At 46.9% G+C, this 22281-nt stretch overlaps 1 protein-coding gene across 2 annotated transcripts in view; it reads right to left on the bottom strand.

Annotated features, from left to right (window-relative positions):
* Window positions 1–22281, bottom strand: part of WDR11 (WD repeat domain 11) — a 677364-nt gene that overhangs the window by 225503 nt on the left and 429580 nt on the right. For both annotated transcript variants that reach the window (XM_078643933.1, XM_078643932.1), the window contains exon 16: window positions 18056–18203. In XM_078643933.1, the coding sequence (XP_078500059.1) occupies window positions 18056–18203 (148 nt within the window). The remainder of the gene's footprint in view (window positions 1–18055; window positions 18204–22281) is intronic.

Below are 22281 nucleotides of genomic sequence, written 5' to 3'. Positions count from 1 at the left end.
AGGCGGTCTTGAGAATTTCAGATCGGGGGTCCAGAGCAATAATAAAAATCAAAGGGGAGAGGGGGCACCCTTGACAAGTGCCTCTGGATACATGGAAGGCGTCTGTGAGTTGATCATTCACTCTTAGACGGGCCGTAGGACCAGCATATAAAAGCATAACGAGGTCACTGAAGACCCGGGGCATTCCCAGTTTGGTCAGGGTCGCCCTCAGGAATGGACATTCCAAGGAATCAAACGCTTTCTCAGTATCAAGGAGAGTAACTGCAGCTAGGAGAGTCAGGGAGATTTGGTATAGGACTGTAAATATAGAACGGTGGTTAATGGCGGTGAAACAGTGTAGCACAAAATCCATCTGTAGGGGGGAGATTATTTGCACTATGAGTACAGCAAGGCACGTCACAATAAGGAGGTATAACGGCCTGTTTGAAGTACATATGTTGGCTGGTTTGCCTGGTTTTAGGAGGGTGATAATAACGGCTTCATGCAGGGAAGGGGGGAGAATGCCTTCCTTAAGGGCCTCTGTATATACTTCTTAGAGGTGTGGGGCTAAAACATGTTTGAATGCTCTATAGAAGTTGCCTGTGAGTCTGTCCAGGTCGGGGCTCTTGGACCCACCAAGACATTGATTGCCTGCGTAATTTCCTCGTGTGTAATGAGGAATGCAAAAAATTGTTGCTGCACATCTGTTGGCCATGCCATAGGCACCTTCTCCAGGTGTCAATTTCCTCAGTCTCACCAGTCAACTGGGTTGTGCATAGTAGGTTAGGATCCTATTGCCCTATTGGTGGTACCTACCACTGCCATGCCCCCCTCTGTGAGAAGACTCAATATATAGGCTTTCTGGTAGTTCGGACTCAAGAGCAGCGCTGGAGTGAGGCCTGGTTTTACTCTCTCCCCACAAAGGTAAGCACAAGCTTATTTACCTAGATAGGCCAGTTCCCAATCAGCCAGGTCTCGAAATTCGTGTAACAGAATAGAGTGCCTATGCAACTGGGCGATTTGCGCACCATCTATTGTTGCAGTGTCTATGGCCCTTAGCTCCCTTTCTACTAAGATCAGGTCACCGCAAATGCACCTCAAAACCCCAGCATGTTAGAATATACAAACACCCCAAATATAGGACTTGAAGGCCTCCCATACTGTGGCATTTTTGGTGACCGTGTCAGAATATAGTTTGACATATTCATTCATGCCATCCAGGAGTTCTGAAACAAATTAAGCCTGGGCGGTGAACTCCGGTCCGCTCGCTGAGTTTGCGGAGTTTTCCGCACTCCGCGTTGCGCGGAGCTCGCGGAGTTCGAAAAACTCCGCTTTGCGCAGCGGAGTGGAGTTTTTTTCCTCGCTCGCGTTCACCAACGTCATGTTGGCGAGCGAGGAAAATCCACCTCTGTGCGCGATTTTCCTTGCTCGCGATCGTTAACATCAAGTTGGCGAGCGCAAGCGCGGAAAATAAACCTACCGGCGAGATTTCTCATAGCCGGGGGGGGGGGTCAGGTTTCTCGTTGCGAGTTGTCGTGTATGCTCGCGACCACTCGCGTTGAGAAACTGCCTGTTCGCGTTGAGCAGCAGAAAAGGATAGAAGGGACCACTTGCGCTGTGCAAGGTGCCATTCGCAATGATTGCACGGTGCGGACAAGCATCCAGCGCTTGGCAATCACCGCAAACAGCATTTTTCTATGGAACGCCGCTGCTTGTGGAGCTCCGCATAGTGCAATAGAGTTTTTTTTTTGCCACTTCGCAGAGTTCCGCGTAGTGCAACTCTGCAAACTCCGCCCTGGGTTAATTTAAATACAACAACGTGTAATGCATTTTCACTGTTGGAGAGTACATTCTAGATAGGGGACATTCATTGTGGACCAAAGAGAGGCATGGTCGGAGAGAGTGCAGGCTATATGAGCCACATCTGGCAGCCAGAGAAGGGAGCCCCAAGATATGAATCACTAATTTATGTGAGTCCAAGTATCATGTTGGGCAGAGTAGAATGTGTAGCCCTTTGAATGGGGATGGCGTGTGCGCTAAGCGTCAGAAAGTTGGTGTCAATAATGTCTTGGAGCACGCACAGAGAGCGAAGTTTTGTAATAGTGGTGGGACCAGTGGAATCCATCAACAGGTGATAAACTATATTAAAATTGCACCCCACCTGACTAAGGTCTGCCTGGATGTGTCCTATCAGAGCGGAGTAGAATTCAGGGAAATCAGTGTTAGGTGTGTAAATGTTTACAAGTAGCACAGCTTTCCCGGCCAAGGTACCGGAGACAAGCAGATATCTGGTATCGCTGTAGGCAATATCATTGCAACATGTGAATGGGAGAGTTTTATGTTTCAGGATGCATATTCCGCAATACTATGGAGTAAATAGGAAAAGAATAGGCTGGTGCCCAAGGTGGACGCAAACATACAATTGTCTTAAGGGGACAGTTTTATGCTGTGTTTGTTTAGATAGGATAACATCTGTTTCCCTTTCTGAGGATTATTCAAGCCTCCGATATTCCAGGTTATGCACATCAAGTCTAGGCCCTGGGTGCCCTTAGGGTGGTGGTCTGCATGTTATGATGAGAAATCTCGTCATGTGTGTGGAGAGTCTGTGTAGTATTATGATGTAGCGCCTAAACAGAGAAGAATACAAACAAAAAAACAACAATAACATTTCACCTAACACCAGTAATACTAGTAACTGGCGAATCCCTTTCAAACATACTGATGTCAACAAAATAAAAACATTATGGTGCACACCTCAGGGGTGGCAACGCTACAGGGGGTGGGGGGTGATGCCACTGTAAACTGTATAAGCACGTTGGCCTGACGATTCGTAGCCAGTTACTCAGACATATAAGGTGTATAATGGTCGATGGGAGTTCCCAACAAATTAAAGAACGGGAGGTGTGCAGCACTCCAAGGAGCAATGAAGCATGGTGTCCATCTCTGTCCGGTAGATCATGCTGGGTCGTGGCGGAGGAAGCAGTGGGCAGGTGATCCATGGTGGTGTGTCGTGAGGAGCCTTTACCCCCGCCTTGTTGTTTACAAAACTGGGCCCCTTCTGCAGGATAGTTGAATATCTGTTGTCGACCATTGACTGCTACACGGAGGCATGCAGAGTATAATATATAGTACCTGAGACCTTGTTTTTGAAGCCAAGTGTAAAGTCTTGGAACAAGGACAGTATCGAGCCCTGGTATTTAAGGGTTGCCCTGTTCACGGGTCAAGTGAAGCACTGTATCCCTGTCCTGTAGTTGAGGAGACTCTCTATAATCGAACGTGGCGGAATCCCGACTGGGGTGAAGGAGGGGGGGTATGGGCCTAATGACCTGTGTGATCTTTCCACCATGAAAGTGTCAGTGAAATCATGTCGGCTGAAGAGCTTGGTAAGTAGTTTCTCAACACAGATGTCCCGGCGCCCCTTGTTGGTGGATTCGCTCACATCTATGATTCATAGATTATTGCGTGTAGATCTTGCTTCCAGACCCTCATTTTTTGCCATTGTGGTTTTGAGGAGTCGTGCTACCTTTTCCAGCCGATTTGCGGTGTTGTTAGCATCGTCTTCCCTTTCAGATTTGCTACGCTCTGCCCCATCTAAACGAGTAGTATGGCGATCTAGGCCTGCCCCCATGCCATCTAGGCAGCTGGTAAAGGTGTCAAATCGAGTGTCAACTGCCTGGAACCCGGCACATAGTTCGGCCGTAATGGCAGAAGTGCCATCAGGAGATATAGTGAAAGAATCAGTATGAGGAGATTCCTCTGTGTCAGAGAGGGACTGTTATTGACTTCTTCCCCTGACTGGATCGAAGCCAGTTTCTTTAGCTTCGGGTTGCTGAGCCCCACCTTGTGCGCCTGTTGGGTAACTGAATGGATGGGACATAAGCACCAGGTGGGTCCTGCCTTCCAGGCCAATAAAAGGGCAATGCCCCTGGGTGGGCCGCGAGGGAGGCTACAGTGTGAGTCAGGAAGTGCATGCTAGAGATATGGGGCAATATGAAGAGTGGTTCAGTCTGTAATGACTCACCAGCACCCACACCCTCAGCTGCATTTATACAGGGCTCCCCAGCAATAACAGACAGCAGATAGCCGGCACCGCAGTCACCTTCTAGAGAAGTAGGTACCCATATGTCTCCGTTGTCAAGATCCACTCGCCCTGATTGGCAGCTCAGTACTGTTTTTAGCGCTGCATGGGTAGCGCGCTTTGCTTTTAATTTCCCGTTTTTCATTTTTGTTTATTTGTGTTTCTATTCCCCCTGTTTTTAGCGGGGAGCTGTCCCCTTACCTCCACATAATTGTACTCTCCACCGCTGTTTGGCGGGTCCGGTTCTGAGGGTTTGGGGGCTCTGCCTCGTTCGTTCTGGGGGCGCCATTTTGGGAGGGGCAGTGACGCTATTGCAGCGCCATATTGAGCGTCCTGGTGGGGCGGTTTTCACCTCACCTGGAGGCACTATTTAAACCTGTCCTCCCCGCGCAGCGGGATCGCGCAGTGGGTTTGCCCTCGCCTTGCCAGAGTCCTGCCCGTCTGCGCCCGTCAGCGTCTCGGAGGCGTCGGGTGGGTCTGGTTCTTTTAGGATTTCGTGTGGGGTCGGTAGGATGGTTTCCTGCGTTTGTCATACAGTCTACCCAGGTCGTTTTAGGGGCTGCGGTTGGACACCAGGCAATGTTCTTGGCACTCAATTGAAGAGGGGAGCGGCCAATGTGAAGCATCTCTGCCTGCTACTAAATACTAGATCTGTGCTCAGACATGCTCAGGAGATCTACGATCTCCTTGTTACGGAAAAACCTCTTTGTCTGATGCTGACAGAGACATGGCTAGGGGATTTGTCTAATCCTGATATCGCCACTGCTATTCCTCCTGATTATAATATTTTCAGGCAAGATAGATTGGAGGGGAGGGGTGGAGGGGTGGCACTTGTAGTGAATAAATCCGCCGCCTGTTTTATTATCCCTATGGATGTTATCACCGGATCGGAATCTCTTGCCTTTTCTATTGCATTGGCCCCCCCATCAAGCTCTTAAAGGGCTGTTGGTCTATAGACCTCCTGGACCGGCTGGATCCTTCTTTGAGGATCTGCAGTCAGCTATTTCGATGCTGGCCTTGAGAACTTAGCACTCTGTGTTGGCTGGAGATTTCAACTTTCATATGGATGAGGGAGAGGACCCTGAGGTGATTAAATTGATCGATATTACAGCTCCCCTCGGCCTTGTCCAGTACCTCTCCGGTCCAACACATGATAGGGGCCATACTTTAGATCAGGTTTTCTCTACGCTCCCCTTAGAGGGGTTAGAACTTTTACCGGTGCTTTGGTCTGACCACAGATTGGTCAAATTCTATGTGCCAGGCTCTGAGAAACCTTCCAGCACTATCTTTAGACAGCTGGGACTAGAATCAAGGGCATTCTATCGGGTGACCCCGGAGATGCTAGCTCAGGCTTCTCTTGATCATCCTTGCCCCCTTTCGGGCGACTTGGAGCAGGACCTAGAGTCTTTACAGGCGTGGCTGACGGACAGGCTAAATGATCTAGCCCCTGTGAGGACACCCCGAGCAACATCGAAGCGGGTTTCGGCCCCTTGGTTTACGGAAGCACTGTCAGCTTCTCGCCGGTAGTGCAAGGTGGCTGAGAGGGCGTGGCGCTCACATTATGATCCGGCGGCTAAGCTCGCTTATAGGTCCACGATTAAAACATACCATCGTGATATCCTCCTTGAGAAAAAGGGTTATTTTGCCAGGAGGATAGAAGCTGCCTCCAATTCCTGCAAGGAGATCTTCACCATTGTGAGGGAGTTTACGACCCCTCGGTCTAATTTAACCCAGGCCGCGCCCACCGAGTCGTGGGTTTCTGCTCTGGCCAACTTTTTTACGGCTAAGATAAAGTTGATTCAGGACTCTTTCCCCTCAAGGATGGTCGAAGCATGCCCCAGCTCTGTGGATGGGCCAGCTCCATCGGCTCCCTCGGAGTCTATTCTGGCCGTCTTCCCCCCTATTTCAGCGGTATCGTCATTGGCACTTATGTCTAATCTTAAATCTGGGTCGCCTCTTGACCCCTGCCCTGCCAAATTTCTGGCGAAAATGGCGGCGGTTGTAAATCCGTTGGCTAATCCACTCCTGAATCTCTCTTTGTGTGAGGGGGTGGTCCCGTTGGCCTGGAAGCAGGCGATGGTGATCCCCCTCCTCAAGAAGCCTGGCCTAGACCCGGAGGCGTTCGCCAATTATAGGCCTATTTCTCTTCTGCCTGCGCTGGCCAAAATTGTAGAGAAGCACGTGCACACCGTGCTCTCTGGCTTTCTAGAGACCAACGATCTGCTCCATCCCACTCAATTGGGCGTCCGCCCCAATCTAAGCACCGAGACAGCGCTTTTGGAGGTGTCTGAAGCCATTAAGGAGGTTCTGGATTCGGGAGGTAAAGCTATGCTTGTCATGGATTGTCAATGGTAAGGCCCCCCTTCCATTGCAGGGACTGCTGACACAATACGAGCCTTCCCGTTCCTTAAGATCTTCCGGCACGGGGCTCCTGTCTATTCCCAAGGTGTCTAAAGCTCGGATGGGAGGAAGATCCTTTAGGTATCTGGCTGCGTCAAGCTGGAATAAACTTCCTGTGGCGCTGCGTCTAGAACCATCAGAACCCACTTCAGAGCCAAGTTAAAAACATTATTATTTACCCGATAACAGGTTCCGCCTAGTACTTCTCCCACACCACTCGCTCCTTAGCGCGGGCACACGCCGTTGTGCGTCACCAAGCGCTCTATTAAACCCCCTATTATTATTATTATTATTATTATTATTATGTTTGATCTGTCGGCGGCCTTTGACACCGTCCCCCACGAGGGTCTCCTCGTCAGACTTCATGAGATCGGTCTAAGGGGGACGGTGCTCAGCTGGTTTAGATCTTTTTTAGCGGGCCGTCGACAAACGGTCTGGGCCTCGCCAAGCTCTGCCATGATGCCGCCTTTGGGAGTCGGAGTCCCGCAGGGCTCTGTGTTGAGCCTGACTCTCTTTAACATCTTTATGACTCCACTGGCGGCACTGGCGGAGTCTTTGGGGGCCCAGATCGTATCCTATGCCGACGATACCCAGCTCCTCTTTACGTGTGGGAAAGGAGAGGATTTTGAAGGAGAGAGTATTCGTGAGTGCCTTGGGGCTGTTTTCAAATGGTTCCGGCTGAACAGCCTCAAGTGCAACTCAGGCAAGTCCGAGGTTCTCTTCTTCGGCTGCACTTCTGACCCTGATTGGCAGGCATGGTGGCCGATTAATATGTTCCCTCCTGCACATTCCTCCCAGCAGGCAAAAAATCTGGGAATTAAGATCGACAATGGTCTGACAATGAGATCTCAGATCCTCGGTCTTACGGGAACATGTTTCGGCCTCCTCAAGATGCTCCGGAAGTTTCTGCCTTTGCTCTCAGAAGAGCACAGGAGGGTCACCGTGCAGGCCTTAATTGGCTCCAGATTGGATTATTCCAACGTCCTATATCTGGGCCTACCGGAGTATCTTTTACAGCGCCTTCAGGTGGTGCAGAACTCGGCTGATCGGGCCATTTTCGGCCTTCACAGGCGAGCCAGAGTGTCCAGCCTCTTGCAGTCGCTTCATTGGCTGCCTGTCCGGAAGCGGATAGCTTTTAAGGCGTTGACACTGGCTCATAAGGCTCTCTACGCCTCGGGTGCGAAATATCTGCAACGGAGGCTTACCTTCTATCGCCCGGCCCGATCCTGGCGATCTGAATCTCTCTTCCTTGCGGTGGTCCCTCGAGTAAAAAGGGCCCGCATAGGGGGTCGCTCCTTTAAGCTGAAGGCATTGCAGCTTTGGAATGCCTTGCCATTGACTCTACGCAGTATCCCTAATCTGCTGGCCTTTAGGAAGGGCCTTAAAACTTGGCTCTTTGCCCTTTAGTTTGTTCCCTCCTTGTATCCCCTGTTTTCTCTTTTTATCCTACTGTGTTATGTTTGTACGCTTACGAGCTGCCAATAAAAGCGCCGGGACACTCCATTGGAGTAGCCGTGCGCTATAGAAATCATAAATAACATAACATAACATAACTGATGCAAGGTCACAGAGAGGAGAAGGCTGCCACAGCAGGGCACAACATATCAAGTAGGGCATCGCAGGTGGGTATCATGCGGGCCAGGCCTGATGGAAGCATGTAGGATGGGTGCATTCACTCACCGCCGGTAGCAGCAAAACTCAGTCCACATTTATGGGAGGGCTCCGCACACATGCAGCAGGGTAACATATGGCCCTCGGGCAGGATGTGGTCACCGGCCCACGTGCAGGGGTGTGGTCGCATCAATAATGCAGGCAAGTGGGTGCCCCGTTTAGCAGGCCTCACAGGCCCGATGATAAAGCTTATGCACACAGACCCAGGAGGTGGATACCAAACTATCGGGATGTGTGGCTTAATTAGTTAAGGTCGGGGGCGGGAACCTGCAATGATAGGTCACCAACTATGTCACTAAGGGTCAGCGCACCCCAGGCCTGGTTCGCCATGTCACTGGAGTGTGGGGGCTTAGGGCTTGGTGTGACTGGAGACAGTATGTAGTATGATGGTGGTTGCTTGTGCAAAGGCGACTGCAGCTTCTCTGTCCTTAAAGGAGCTTGAGGGGTTGTGTCTTTGAAACTGGATATTAGTCTTGTTTCTCTTTAAACCTTATGTTCTGCTCAGAAGCCTATCTGTTAAGAAAGAAATGACTAAAACGGGCTTGATTACTTTAGCAGAAGTGCTCCTAGATCTGCCCAGAAATCACCTACCCCTGCTAAGATTTCTGAAAAGTGTGTGGCTCAAAACACATCACTGTGAGCCTCTGTGGGCTTTCTCTTTAGTGTTGAGCTGGGAGTTGTGTAGTGAAAGAAATGCACTCCCACTACTATTTGGTGTTTGCCCCCTGGCTTGCTTGGAGGAAAACCTGGCACAATGTTTGGTTAGATGTGGCACCCTGCCACTGGTCCAAAAATTAGATAGGAACTGTCCCTGCTGAGCCAGTTTATTCTATTTGCTTTGATGAAGGGTGGACTATAGCCCAGCTCAAAGAAGGCATCTGGCCAAGACAGGGACAACCTGTGCTGCCATTTTAGCCAAATGTTGTGATCATGCCTAGGACCTACAAGAGCTGTGATGCTGTGCTCTGTTAGACATACTGGAGGTGAAGTGCACTGGAATGAACAGATGCCTGACCAACAGCAAAAACAAGACCCGAAACTGAATTGAATCTGGTATGGAGGGTAGTTTAAGTCAAATTGTCTTCTGTCCGTAGCATCTGGTTGTTTAACATGTGAGTGGCTATGTCACTTATGGGTAAAGTGCATGATATAACCATAAAAGACTGCCCGCTGGTGACCATGAAATTGGCTGTGCATCACTCCTTTCCAGGCCAAGTGTTGGTCCCTTTCAGCAAAGGTCCATAGTACCTTTAGTTGCATCTGGTTGCTCTGATTTAGGAAAGATTTGAACCATTTTCCTGAGAGACATGGCTCTTAATTGCTAATTAAGCCTACCAAGAGATAGTTTTAACTCACTAGACACACACATAGCACCCTGCGCTCTTCAATCACACCATTACATAACTAAGGACAATACCCCAAAAAACAAACAAACAAAAAACCTTATGAGAAGGTGCATTTGCAGCTGGAGCTGCAATTGCATCACCTAATGCCACTGGAGAGCAAAAGGATTTACAGGTCTAGTCTGGCTCCTGGGAGGATAGTCAATGATTAGGAATCGGAGTCAAGAAGTACCCACTGTAAAAGGGCACATCTTGTTATGGGCATGTTTTAAAAAAAATTAGCAGAGTTAAACATGTTATGTTATAGTTTTGGTAGAGCGCAAACAGCTGCCCCAGCGAAGAGGCGTCCCGGCGCTCAAGAGCCACAGACCCTAACCAGAGAGTGAAAGGAGTGGGGTTAAAGGTGGCCTAGAGAGAGGGGAACAGGTGCGTCTTAATGGCCTTTCGGAAGGTGGACAGGCTTTCCAAGGAACGGATGTTTAACGGCAGAGCGTTCCAAAGCTTGGCTCCTAGGACCCTGAAGGAGCGGCCGCCAATGCGGCAGAGCTTTGTGCGGGGTACGCTCAGTAGGTGCTGGCTTGAGGAACGCAAGTCGCGCTGGGGTACATAAGGAGTAAGGAGAGGTCGTAACAGTTTTGGACTTCAGAGTTTAAGGATTTTGAAGGTCATAATGAGGGTTTTGAACTGGATTCTAGAGTCGATGGGTAACCAGTGCAATTTACGAATAGTGGCTCTGGAAAAAAAACCAAGTATGGGGCTGAGACTCCTCAGCAGGCCAACACAGGTGGCAGCCACTTTCTTGGTGTGGGTTTGATAGCTGAGTGCGGAGTCGATCCAGACTCCAAGCTTTGTGACCAGGGATTTAGGAGGTGGAATGGTGCCTAGTGACGAGGGCCACCAGTGCTCATTCCAGTGGCTGGTGTTCTTACCGAGGAGCAGCACCTCCGTCTTGCCCGCATTGAGCTGCAGGCAGTTGTTCGTCATCCATTGGGCTACTGCAGCAAGACCATCCCTGAATCTTGAGGCCGAGATGGAAGGGCCTTCCGTGAGAGTGATGGCCAGCTGTGTGTCGTCAGCATACGACACCAGCGTAAGGCCCCACTCTTTAGCCACTACTGCAAGTGGCTGCACGTAGAGATTAAAAAGGGATGGGCTCAGTGCAGAGCCCTGCGGAACTCCCTGTCCAATGGGATGGGGCTTAGATAAAAATGGGGGGCTGACACCCGGAAGGATCTGTCCTTCAGGAAGGAACAGAACCATTTCAGGGCAAGACCGGAGACCCCTACTGTCTCCAGATGATTAAGAAGGATGTTGTGGGATCCCGTGTCAAAGGCTGCGCTGAGGTCAAGAAGAATCAGCGCAGCACTCTGACCGGCATCGAGAATCGTCCGGAGATGTTCAGTCGTGGCCAGTAGAGCAGACTCCGTGCTGTGGCTCGGTCTGAACCCGTTTTGAGATGGGTCCAGGATGTTGTTTTGGTCCATATGTTGGGACAGGACATTGTTTGCATGGGCCTCTGCAAGTTTGGACAGCCATGGGAGCAGTGAGATAGGTCGGAAATTTTCCGGTTTGGATGGGTCAAGAGTGGGTTTCTTGATGATAGGTGAAACCCATGCTTGTTTCCAGGCTATCGGGACACTAGCTGATGAAAAGGAGAGATTCAGTATGGAGGCCAGAGAAGGCAGAAAAAAATTGAGTGATTCCATAAATTGGGTAGGCCTCATGGGGTCTGCAGGGGAGCCTGATTTAACTTTCCTACATAGTTTGGTGAGGTCATCATAAGAAATTTCTGGGATGTGTGTCATGATGGTGGCATTGGTAATGGGATTGGTGGGGTTGGTCGAATTAGGGGAGTGCTGAGGGAAGGATCTGTATATTCTTTGTACTTTTTCTACAAAGAATGTACCGAGGTCTTCACATTGCTGCGCAGAGGAGATGCTGGGAGAAAGAGATCTGCTACTCTGTAGTTCTTGTACCAGTTTGAAGACGATTTTGGCAGGGTTAGAGCTCGAGTTGATTCATTCTGCGTAGAAGGCGGCTCGTGCAGCGCAGATGGCTTTATGGTAAATTTTTTGTTTGGATAGATAGTTAATTTTGTCCCCATTATTGTATTCCCTTCTCCAGAGACGCTCGGCTTTTTTGCAGTCTTTACGCATGGATTTAAGGGTGTCGTTGTACCATGGGTTGGAGGGTGCGCTGCGCCCTTTAGTCCATTTGGCTGGGATGAGAGCATCTAGTCCTCTGGTAATACAGTCGTGGAAGGCGTCATAGGTCCTATTAATGTCCTGGTTGTCCTCACGGTGGAATTCTCCAAGTGTGACGTGTAGGTCACTGGTGGAGAGTTTGTACCATGGTCGCTTTAGACGGCGGGTTGGTTCGGTTTTGTACGATGCGTCATTGACTAGCATGGTCAGTTTAATAAGATAGTGGTCTGTCCAACCCATCGGTTTGGGCACCTCTGTCTTAGCCTCCTGGATGTTTGTAAAAATCGGATCTAGGATATGCCCAGCTGAATGCGTGGGGGCTTGTATTAGAGAGTTGAGTTGTAAGGCAGCAAGGTCGGCCAGAAGGTTTTTGATAGTGGGGTCATTAGGCAGATCAAAGTGGAGATTGAGGTCGCCTAGTATGGTGAAGTTGGCAGACTTCGTCACTAAGGAATTTGCTACCTCGAGGAGAGCTTCGATAAATTTGGAAGCAGGTCCGGGTGGGCGATAGATGTAAAGGCCTGACAGACCAAACTGAGGGCTGGTTGTTATTTTGAAACGGGCACTTTCACAGCCCAGAATTTCTTCCTTGGTGAAGGAGCATGAGAATTGTTTTTTGTGGATGACTGCGATGCCTCCACCTCTCGCGTCTCTATTTAGGGTCATCATTAGGTAGTTGTCTGGTAGCGTGAGGTTAGGTATGGCAGACATGCCGTCGCGTAACCAGGTTTCACATAGGAAGAGGATGTCAGGGTTCTCATCAAGTATGAGGGTGTTAACCTCAAGGTGGTGTTTAGTGAGAGACCTGACGTTAAGTTGGAGGATAGTGAGGGGGGTACGTATAGGCGAGTCTCGCTTCTGCCGAGTAAGACAGGGACTGGGTGTAGTAAAGTGGCAAGACTTACATTGAAGGCACGTGTGACCAAGGTTGCCTGTTGTGGCCATACAGCTCCTTCCCGGGTTCAGAGCAATGAGGAGTTCTCTGTCATAATGAAGGGGTTCCCGTGGAGTTCGACCAGGGGGACTGGCGAGAGGCGATGTCTTGGCGATGACGGGCGTAGACAGGCTTGCCTTAGGCGCGCCCGCTGCGCGTCCGGTGGATGCACATGTTATCAAGGGGGTGAAGAGGGCAGGGGGCGTGGCCTCGAAGTGGGCGTGGCCACGCGGTTCGCCGGCAATGGCGGCGGGAATTGTTTGTTGTTCTCGAGTCCTCAGCAGCGCTAGATCCGCTGCGCGGTGAGTTTAGGATCAGGCTGTAGAGTCCTGAAAGGTGCCAGGAAGATGAGGTAAGTGCTTTTTAAAAATACAACAAATTTTGTGACACACAAGTTTTAAAAATACACATCGCACTCCCGGCTTCCGCCTCAGGAGAGTAAGTGGATCTGAAGCAGACGCTCATGGTCAGCGTCTTTATACAGACTGGGCGGGGGGCGTGGCCTCGAAGTGGGCGTGGCCACGCGGTTCGCCGGCAATGGCGGCGGGAATTGTTTGTTGTTCTCGAGTCCGCAGCAGCGCTAGATCCGCTGCGCGGTGAGTTTAGGATCAGGCTGTAGAGTCCTGAAAGGTGCCAGGAAGATGAAGTAAGTGCTTTTTAAAAATACAACACATTTTGTGACACACAAGTTTTAAAAATACACGTCGCACTCCAGGCTTCCGCCTCAGGCCAAATGACATATCCACAACATCGAAAGACACAGCACTTATAGGTGAAGCCCCGCCCCATCGAAGATGCATGTAGTTTGGACTGATGCACTTTTCTTGCAGGAAACGAACGCTGCCTTTTAGAATAAACCACAGTACCTACGCGTAGACTGTAGAAGGCAGTCACTGGTGTTCAAAAGCCCGGGAAGTTTAAGTGTTCGTTTTGCGCTGCAGACTTGAGATCACAACTTAGGCATACTACTTTGGGTGTCATTTTTTTTCTGACTCTAGAAACGTTACCAAGGTTGTCCCAGCACCCAAGCTTCCATGACAGGATCAAAGCAGGAACAATGGGAGTGGTTAGGTGACGCTCTATAAAAACGAGAGAATACAAGCTTTTCCCATCACAGGGAAGAAAACATATCCCCTAATATGACAGAATGGAGTCTTACACAGGCGATTACTTAGACCCACGGTGCTTTAGATAGGAGAAACTTGCACAAACATTTAAAAGACGTGATATATCAACGGAGATTCTTCTGAATGATGCATGGGAAAGCTCCACTTGGGGGTTAGTGAAGAGCAAAACAAATGCATTTACAGGACATATACATGAAAAGATGCAGAGGTGATGGAGTTTATCACAAATGCAATATGATGTGTAAGAAGAGTCTTGTGTTCTAAAGACAAAATATCAAGAATACTACTGCTAGCGTTTGTGCTAAATGTTGCCATACAACCGAACATCATTTTTATTATTTATTATAAACCACAGTAAAATGACAAGTGCAGTTCTTACAGCACGCAATTGTACCACTAGCCCTGCATGCAAGTATCAATAATACATTTGTCAACAAAGACGCATAGTATTTATGCTGCTATATCGACTACAGCACCTCTCTCATCAGCTATGAGGTCAAATGCCACTCAACCCTCATGAGTCCGTCCGCTAACACACCCCGAGTTCATATAGTAATCATGCTTGTGTACAACTACCACTTATGCACACGAGAGCTTCATCCATCATTGCTGAACATTGCATATTTAGCCAGAAAGCTCAAGTATCATCTCAGCACCCTCAACATTCTCAGCCATCGCCTTAACATATCACATACATTACTTTATCAGCCATCACCCCAACATATGCCACAGCTCCAGTAACTTCCACAGCACCACCCCCGAATAAAACATATCGGTTCTTTGCTAAGAACAAAAAGAAAGAATTAGTCCAAACTTAGCTAACTGACATGACCCTTGACAGCTTCAAACAACAACTTGTACCCATTACCAAGTCACTTTTATTCACCTAGGAGACAAATCTCCCCGTCAAGGAACATACTGCCAAGAAACCAAAGATGGTCTGGTAGCATGGCAGTCTTCTAAAGAAAGTGAAAGAGAATTCCGAAATGCTGTTCAAGTCTTCGCACTCTCGCATTTGAATAGTGGCAATGCTCTGCTCCAGGACGTCCCAGCCTCCACACTGGCCATCCTTAAGGACCACCCCTAAACCTTCTCTAACTCAGGAAAGCGATAAAGACAGACCTCTTTAAAAAAAGAAAAACCGCACCACTGCACAACTTTGCCTGAAGAAATATAACCATATCACCCCCTTCCTGTTGAAACTCCACAGTCTCCTGTGTACGGCCCACACTAGCATCGAAACCAACTGAATCATTTACAAAACTGTGGTCATCAGCACTCCCGCCTCTCTGGCAGATAAGCTTGCCGTCTCCGGTGGCTCCATGGAAATCTGTAGCAAAGAACACCATCAGAGTGGATGTAAATATGTGTAAAAAGTATTTCCCTTTGACTCTGTACAACACTCCTGCTCAGGCTGTGAACTAGGTTTGTGCTATACAAACACCACATATGTTATGTTATGTTATGCGTTTTTATTTGGCGCACAGATGCTCCAGCGAAGGAGCGTCCTGGCGCCCGACAAGGTAGCTGCACAACACAACTAAACAATAAGCAACCAATAAAGAAAAACTAAGGGAATAAAAAAGTTTTCACCGCACGGCGAAAAGAAAACAGATCCCTCATAGCGCGAATCGCCGGGGGCAGGGAGTTCCACAAAACCGCCGCACGCACTCGAAACGAGCGTCCTCCAGCTCGACTCCGCTTGAAGCGCGGCACGACAGCTAGTTCTAGGTCTGCAGATCTTAAGAGTCGAGCTGGGATATAGTGGGCGAGAAGGGCCATAAGGATCGTTGCTGGGGACCCCTTCAGAATTTTATAGGCGACACAGAGGACCTTAAACTGGATCCGCTGGGCCACCGGTAGCCAATGCAATGACCGCAGGGTATTAGAGGTAGGACAGAATCTTGGGAGGCCTACCACCGCTCTTGCAGCGGCGTTCTGAATCCGTTGTAGGCGCCCGATCTCCGCCTGATTCAGACCAACCAGTAAGGAGCTCGCATAATCCAGCCTTGAGATGACTGTGGCTTGGATCATAAGTTGCCTGGTGGGAGCATCGAAGAATTTAAGCACTGGACGGAGCCCGCGCAGGATGCCAAAGCAGCAGGCCGCCGTGCGTTTGGTGTGACACACAAACGTAAGGGAAGGGTCCAACCAGACCCCGAGGTTCTTAAGCTCGGCGACTGGGGTAGGAGCAGGGCCCAATTCCCCCGGCCACCATCTCTCTCCCCACAGATCCGGCTGTCTGCCAAAAACCATGACCTCGGTCTTACTAGCGTTCAGCTGGAGACAGTTGGACGTCATCCAGCTGGCGACCGCCCGCAGTCCTTGTTGAAACCTGGGGGCATCAACTTCGGCATCCCCGCTGATCGTAACCGCTAGCTGGGTGTCATCGGCATATGACACCATCGTCATACCCCATTGCCTGACAACCTCAGCTAGCGGCCTTACGTACAGATTGAACAACGTAGGACTCAGCGAGGAGTATATACATACATGGACCTATGCATGTGTATATGGTAAGGGCTCATAAAGTTCTGCATAAGGATGAAAATGTGGCTGTACCAGGCGGTATGAGTACATACAGAGAACTATTCTAGCAAATTACATCACTGGTAGCAGCCATTTGCACTCAAACACATACACGGACCCTCAAACACACAAAAGGTACAGAGTGAGCAACAGAGTTGCAAGCTTCTCTTCCATTCACACGACTCTAATGGCACAGCAGTACTGGCTCCCTTTCAAGTCCAAGTGTAAATATCTCCTAGAAAGGCAGAAAAGCAGAGGAGGCAGCAGTTCAAGTGTACCTCTTAGTGTAAGTCGATATATGGCCGCGAAATGGAGGATGTATAGACGTGTATAGCTTGTGTGGCTGCTTATTCAAGCATCATGAAGGATGGGTGCAGAGGTAGGGAAAATGTAGAGGTGGGAAGTGAACTAGTGTTAGATGTCAGTGATTCATCCACTGCTTGGTTCATCTTCTATTTCTAAGTGCAGGTTCAGAGGGACTAGAGCGAGAGACATTGTTTCCTCCAGATCTGAGTCAGTGGGGAGGCTGCCAACAGGGGTGGCCGGATCGATGGAGTTTGAAGTGTGAAAGCCTGGTGTTGTAGCATCTTTCTTCATGGGGGCGGTAGGCTTATTTCTGAGGCAGTATGGAAGTTATGGGCAGAACCTGTTCAACTTGATTACACAGATCAGTGATTGGCTCTCCCATGGGACACTTGGCGATTGGGCTTTAATGCTTTCATATTTTTTGTAAGCAGAGGGTGCATTGACAGGAGGATGGAGGCTGAGGTGTTTTCATTATTTGAGAGATGGAACCTAAGGAGGTGAAGATATCTCCAGGGGGTTGTTACCTGCTACCGCATCTTTTCAGTAATGGACTGAAGATCTGGTACGGTAAGCATGCAGAGGGGAGGAAGCACTAGTATAAGTTTGAGCAGCCTGGTGATGGTGCCGGCCAGCTTCATTCTTCTATTAATGTGTACAGAGTGGGTGTAAAGGAGGATGCAGCCTGTAGTCTGATAGTTACAATGTATTGTAGAGTTCGCAAATTATTTCATGTTAGCCGTCAATAGATTACCCCCATCCTATTCATTTTCACTCAATGCATTTTATTTGATTTTTAACGCTGCTATTCTCAATTTGAATACAATTTCTTCTCTTTATAAATTTACTTTATATGCACTTTAAATTATACTCTACATATTGTTGCCACTCCACCCAAAAACACAATACAAGTTGCAAAATAACTGGCTTCGAGAAAGGCTAGTTCACAGATGCAATGGAGCTAATCTTGAACTTAGACAGTTTTTATATAAAAGAAAAAGAGCATTTGAAAAACATACAAGAATGCAGCTACATAAAAAAAGGAGTTAATGTGTAGGAGTTTATTTCAGTGGGTGTGATTACTAGTCTGCAACCTGGTCAACTTTCAAATGCGTGCAGTTAGCTAGCTCAGGATGAAGAATGGCCATTACAGACCTATGCAAGTTGGGGTGCAGCCATCTCACCTGGTCATAATTCCCGTGTCAATACAATGAATCATTAGGCAGACCCGTATCAAAAATATGTATTGTTTAAGCTTCCAGATATAGTTAAGTCTGTAGCGCGTGCGTTACAAATGGTAAAATTACATGATCTTTTCTGTACTTGATCAGGAGTACTAAATCAATAACACAACTAGACTCTTGGAAGAGCCCAATTTCTAGACAATACCCCTGTTAATTTCCACTTGGGACAAGTCCTATAGGATGTGAATGGAGACCATGTGTAATATCCCTTTGCCCGCATGCTCTAGCTTACACCCAACTTACATCTGGCGGGATCCTGGCGCTGTCTTTCACGGTGTTGCCCTCTACAGTCAGATGATATACCTGCCCATCGGCATCAGTGAAAACAAAGTGCTCCCGGGCAGAGATGTTCTGGCTCAGTTCCGATTTGCTCTCAGCTTCCTGCAGCAAGCTGATGGAATGAAAAAGGATGGAGTCACATTTGCATTCTGTCACCATGACTTCAGCTTATTTCTGTTTACTCAGTCAATAATTCTGTTTTGTAAACGGTTTTCGACCTGACAAGCTTGAAGGTATTAGAAAATATGTTGATGTTCTATTTTCTTTTTTGCTGATGTATTACTGCAGAGACGGAATACACTTAATTTATAATGCATGTTACCTTTTCTTCACCTTGTCATATTTGTTCAAACTGAGGTTGAATGGAATTACAACAAATGTGGCAGAAAGTACAATTTTGGTCCAGAAAGCGTGCTTTTTGTGATTTGGTGTAATTCCGTTCAATAGTTTTTGCGTAAATAAGGCTAAAAATGTATAGATATTTCAAGTTGAGGAGGAACCGTGGAGCAAGAGTTGATTGGCTTCTACCACATCAAGAAAAAATGTGATGGCAGCCATCTTAGGACTTAGGGACCAAAAATAGCCATTATTTTTTATCGCTACAGGGAATCCGCAGCGTAAATTGGAAAAAGGAAATACAGCCTTTAATAAAAAAAAAAATAAAAAAAAAAAAACTTTTGAGTTCCTCTTTGCATGTGTGCTGCATTCCACAGCACACAAATGAGGAGTATGCCTCTTGGGGTAATTTTTGTGTAGGACAGTACCTTTTCCAGGGCAAAAAGTATCCTGGCCACATCACAGACACCGTTGTACAATGGTGCATCGATTCCTGCATAGGCTCTAAGCAGCCACAAGTGCGCCAGAGCCGGGAGAGAGATGAACAGTGCCATATCTTAGTAAATATGACACAATTTAACTCTCAACCGTTCATACACCACAGTACAGCAACTTGCCTTGCTGGGTTCCATGAACTGTTAGTAAATCTGGGCCTGAAATTATTTCATGAAACTGCAGTTCCAGTAGTTGTTACTAGACGTCTCTTTTAAGCCAAAAGCACTGAAATTCTTTAAATAACCTTTCTCTGAGGCATGATCTAGTAAAATGTGTTTGATGAATGCCAGTTTTGCATTAAAAACAGAAAAGAAAGCTGCCTAAATGCATCAATGTTCTTGCATTAGTGCAGATTTACGACTTTCAGGAATTCACCACAGTTTATAGTAGGCCTAGAAACTGTATTCATAGAAAACTTGTGCGATATCCATTTTCTCATGAGGAAATATGCACATATATCCATAGAAAACTGCACATTCATGTTCCCTACACCCCTTTCCCCCCCTATGAAAGATGATTTAAACCTGCCTTTCTGAGAAGTAAATTTCCCACCTTTTCCAAGTTGGAAAAGGTGGGAAGAGGAAGTGAAAAGAGGATAGAGAGGAATTGGTGAATACCATAAACATGTACATTTGTGGGCATGCACAGACTCATAGGACATTCTAATACTGGTACAACTACTTCCTGCCTATTTCCCGCTCCTCTATTGCCCAATTACAAGCTGCATGGTACTGGTCGGGTGATAAACCCACACTTGGAAAAACAATTTTTTTTAAATGAGTTGATGGAGCGAGATTTAGAAATAATTTTATTTCAACTCGCAAAGTTAAAACTTCCATAATAAAAAGTAATTATACTTACGTGAATGGATTGAATTTTATTAACCAACCTAGATTAAAACGCACACATTACATAAGGGACTAATATTTGTGCTCATATATGTGCTTTATGTTGCAAAATATATGTTTATGAAAAATAATGAACTAATCTTGTCTATTGTTCTTGTCAGAATTAAATGCGGCTGTTTTATTAATGGCATGTGCTTATTTCTGTGTGCTCATGTTTTGTCTTTTCGTCTTTATGTTGCACAAATCTGTTTGTTGCTTTATTTGCTTCTGCTAGGTAACATAGATTAATGGGTTAATAATTAGCAAAGGTGGGTGGGTAACAGAACAAACTCTATTTCTTTCATTAATCAATGTTTTGTGTTTGTTTATGCATTAGTTTTACGAATGGGCCTGAGAAAATGGCTGGCAGTCCTGCAGCTTGTGAAATCTTGACCAGAGTAAAGTCTTACCCATGCGCAGTCGAAAGAGTCATCTTTTTGCTGAACAAACAACGTTTAATGCAGAGACAAACGTGGTCGAGTTGAATGTGTTCTTGGAGTCTTTGCCAAGGACAGGATGCTGTGGGGCCTGCCAAGATTAGGAAGTGAACGATTCTCCTCGGGAAATGTAACTTTTTGAGGAAGCAAAGAGGATGGTGAAACTAAGAACAATAAGCGCTGTGATGAGCCCCGGACTTGGTCAGCGGAGAATGACCTAATAGTGGACTGACGTGGCTCAGCCAATTGCGAGTTTGGATTTTCGAAAAAACGTCCGATAAAGATACTTTAGCTAGTCAGAAAAGGTATAAAAACTGTCCCCATGGGAGGGAGGGGGCTCTTGCTGCTCATCGTCTCCTGATTCCTGTTAGGCGTGACGTGCTGTTGGACATTTTGGAGCACGTAAGGATCAATAGGGTTAAATGACTTTTACCTTTATTCCTTTAGGTGAAGTGAGTTTTAGACAGGGAAGTTAGGGCTTAGGTGATGGAAAACTGTTTATTCTTCTTTAAATCATGCTATTTCATTTTGCTTGACACTGTTGATTCTAATTGCTAATCTTCAAATAATGCTGCTTTAATAAAAAAGATTCTAATAAAATGCACTTTCCTTGAATAAATAGTTAATAAATAAGATTTTGAAAAGACAAGCTGGCCTTGTTATTTCACAGTCGTTACCATCAGCAGATCCATTTGCCCAAGTGACTTAATTAAAAAGCAAAAGCTTTACAAAAACCATGGTGAAATCATTATTTTGCAGATGTATATAAATGTGTATATAGTTTGTGAATAGGTTTATTAATTAGGTCACATGATTCAGTTGCTCGAAATATGTCACATTGGTTTATGGGCCTTATGAGTGATTTATGATTAATGGGGAGTATTGTGGAGTTGGGTAGCGTTGCTTATGACATATTTTCTATAGGGGCGCTGGATCAATTCTCTGTTAGCAGAGTTACGGTTGCTATGGTAACCAACATGCTACATGGTAGTTACATAGGATCCATGTTTAATACATGTTGAGTTTGCTCACTTGTTACATGTAGTCAAAAGGTTTTTTCCTGCAGTGTGAAAAATCCTAGTTGTGCCGGCATATGAGTGGTGTGACAAGTGAAGTTGCACAGTGCATTTGTTTTGTTTCAAAATAGTGGTATTGTCATATATCACTAGTGTTGTGGACGTACAACACGAATTAGGGATTTTAGGTGTGCTAGGTAGAATGTATAGTGAGGATTGTCTATGAAATCATAGCTTTCGAGTATAGGGACTTAGAGCCTGTTTTGAAAACTCACTGCGAAAAGAGTAGTAGAATTTATCCAAACTTGAGTGAAGGGTAAAGTGACGTTGTTCATTTTTACTGGCAAATGTGGATTTCTATGGTCGGTTAAAGTCCTGCCAGGATTTCATGTACGCATGTTTAGGGAAACTTTCCGTTTGAAAGTGCATAAATGATTTTGGAATTCCGTTCGAGTAAAACTTTGAATTGCTACTTTATGTGCATTCAGAGGGAAACGAGTTCGGTATTGCTTGTTTGAAGGGTAGAGTAGCCATACTTTATCAACGATTGAATATTCTGGGAAAATAGCATAGTCTATTTCACGTAAAGGAATACCTGAATGATTGTATAAACTGTCACTTTATTTTAGCGAAACAGACAAATGGTTTGTTTTTCTGTTGTTATTAATTGAAATTCATTGAAAAAGTGTTTTTAAAATGGCACTGTGAAAATATTTTGTGAAGGAGGGGTGAGCGCTAGGAGTGAGAGACAAGAAGCTGCAGCGGCTGTGTACGTCACAGGGTCCGCGCTGTGATTGGCTAACATACGTCACAGCTAGCGCACTGATTGGCTCACGTGACTCTGACGAGCTGTAAGCTGATTGGCTTTCCCAGAAAGCAGCAATTCTATTGGTTGAGCAAGGTGGTGACATAGCTTAACCTTATTGGCTTGTTGGTGTGTTTTGCGCACGGATTGGCTGGTTTTGCGGAACAACCAGGAAACGTTTACGATCATCTAGAATTAAGCGGATTTGATTAAA

This window comes from Lissotriton helveticus, chromosome 5_1, assembly GCF_964261635.1.
Source record: "Lissotriton helveticus chromosome 5_1, aLisHel1.1, whole genome shotgun sequence".
Taxonomy (NCBI): domain Eukaryota; kingdom Metazoa; phylum Chordata; class Amphibia; order Caudata; family Salamandridae; genus Lissotriton; species Lissotriton helveticus.
Note: the sequence above shows the minus strand (reverse complement) of the source record. Positions and strands in the feature narration are given on the sequence as shown.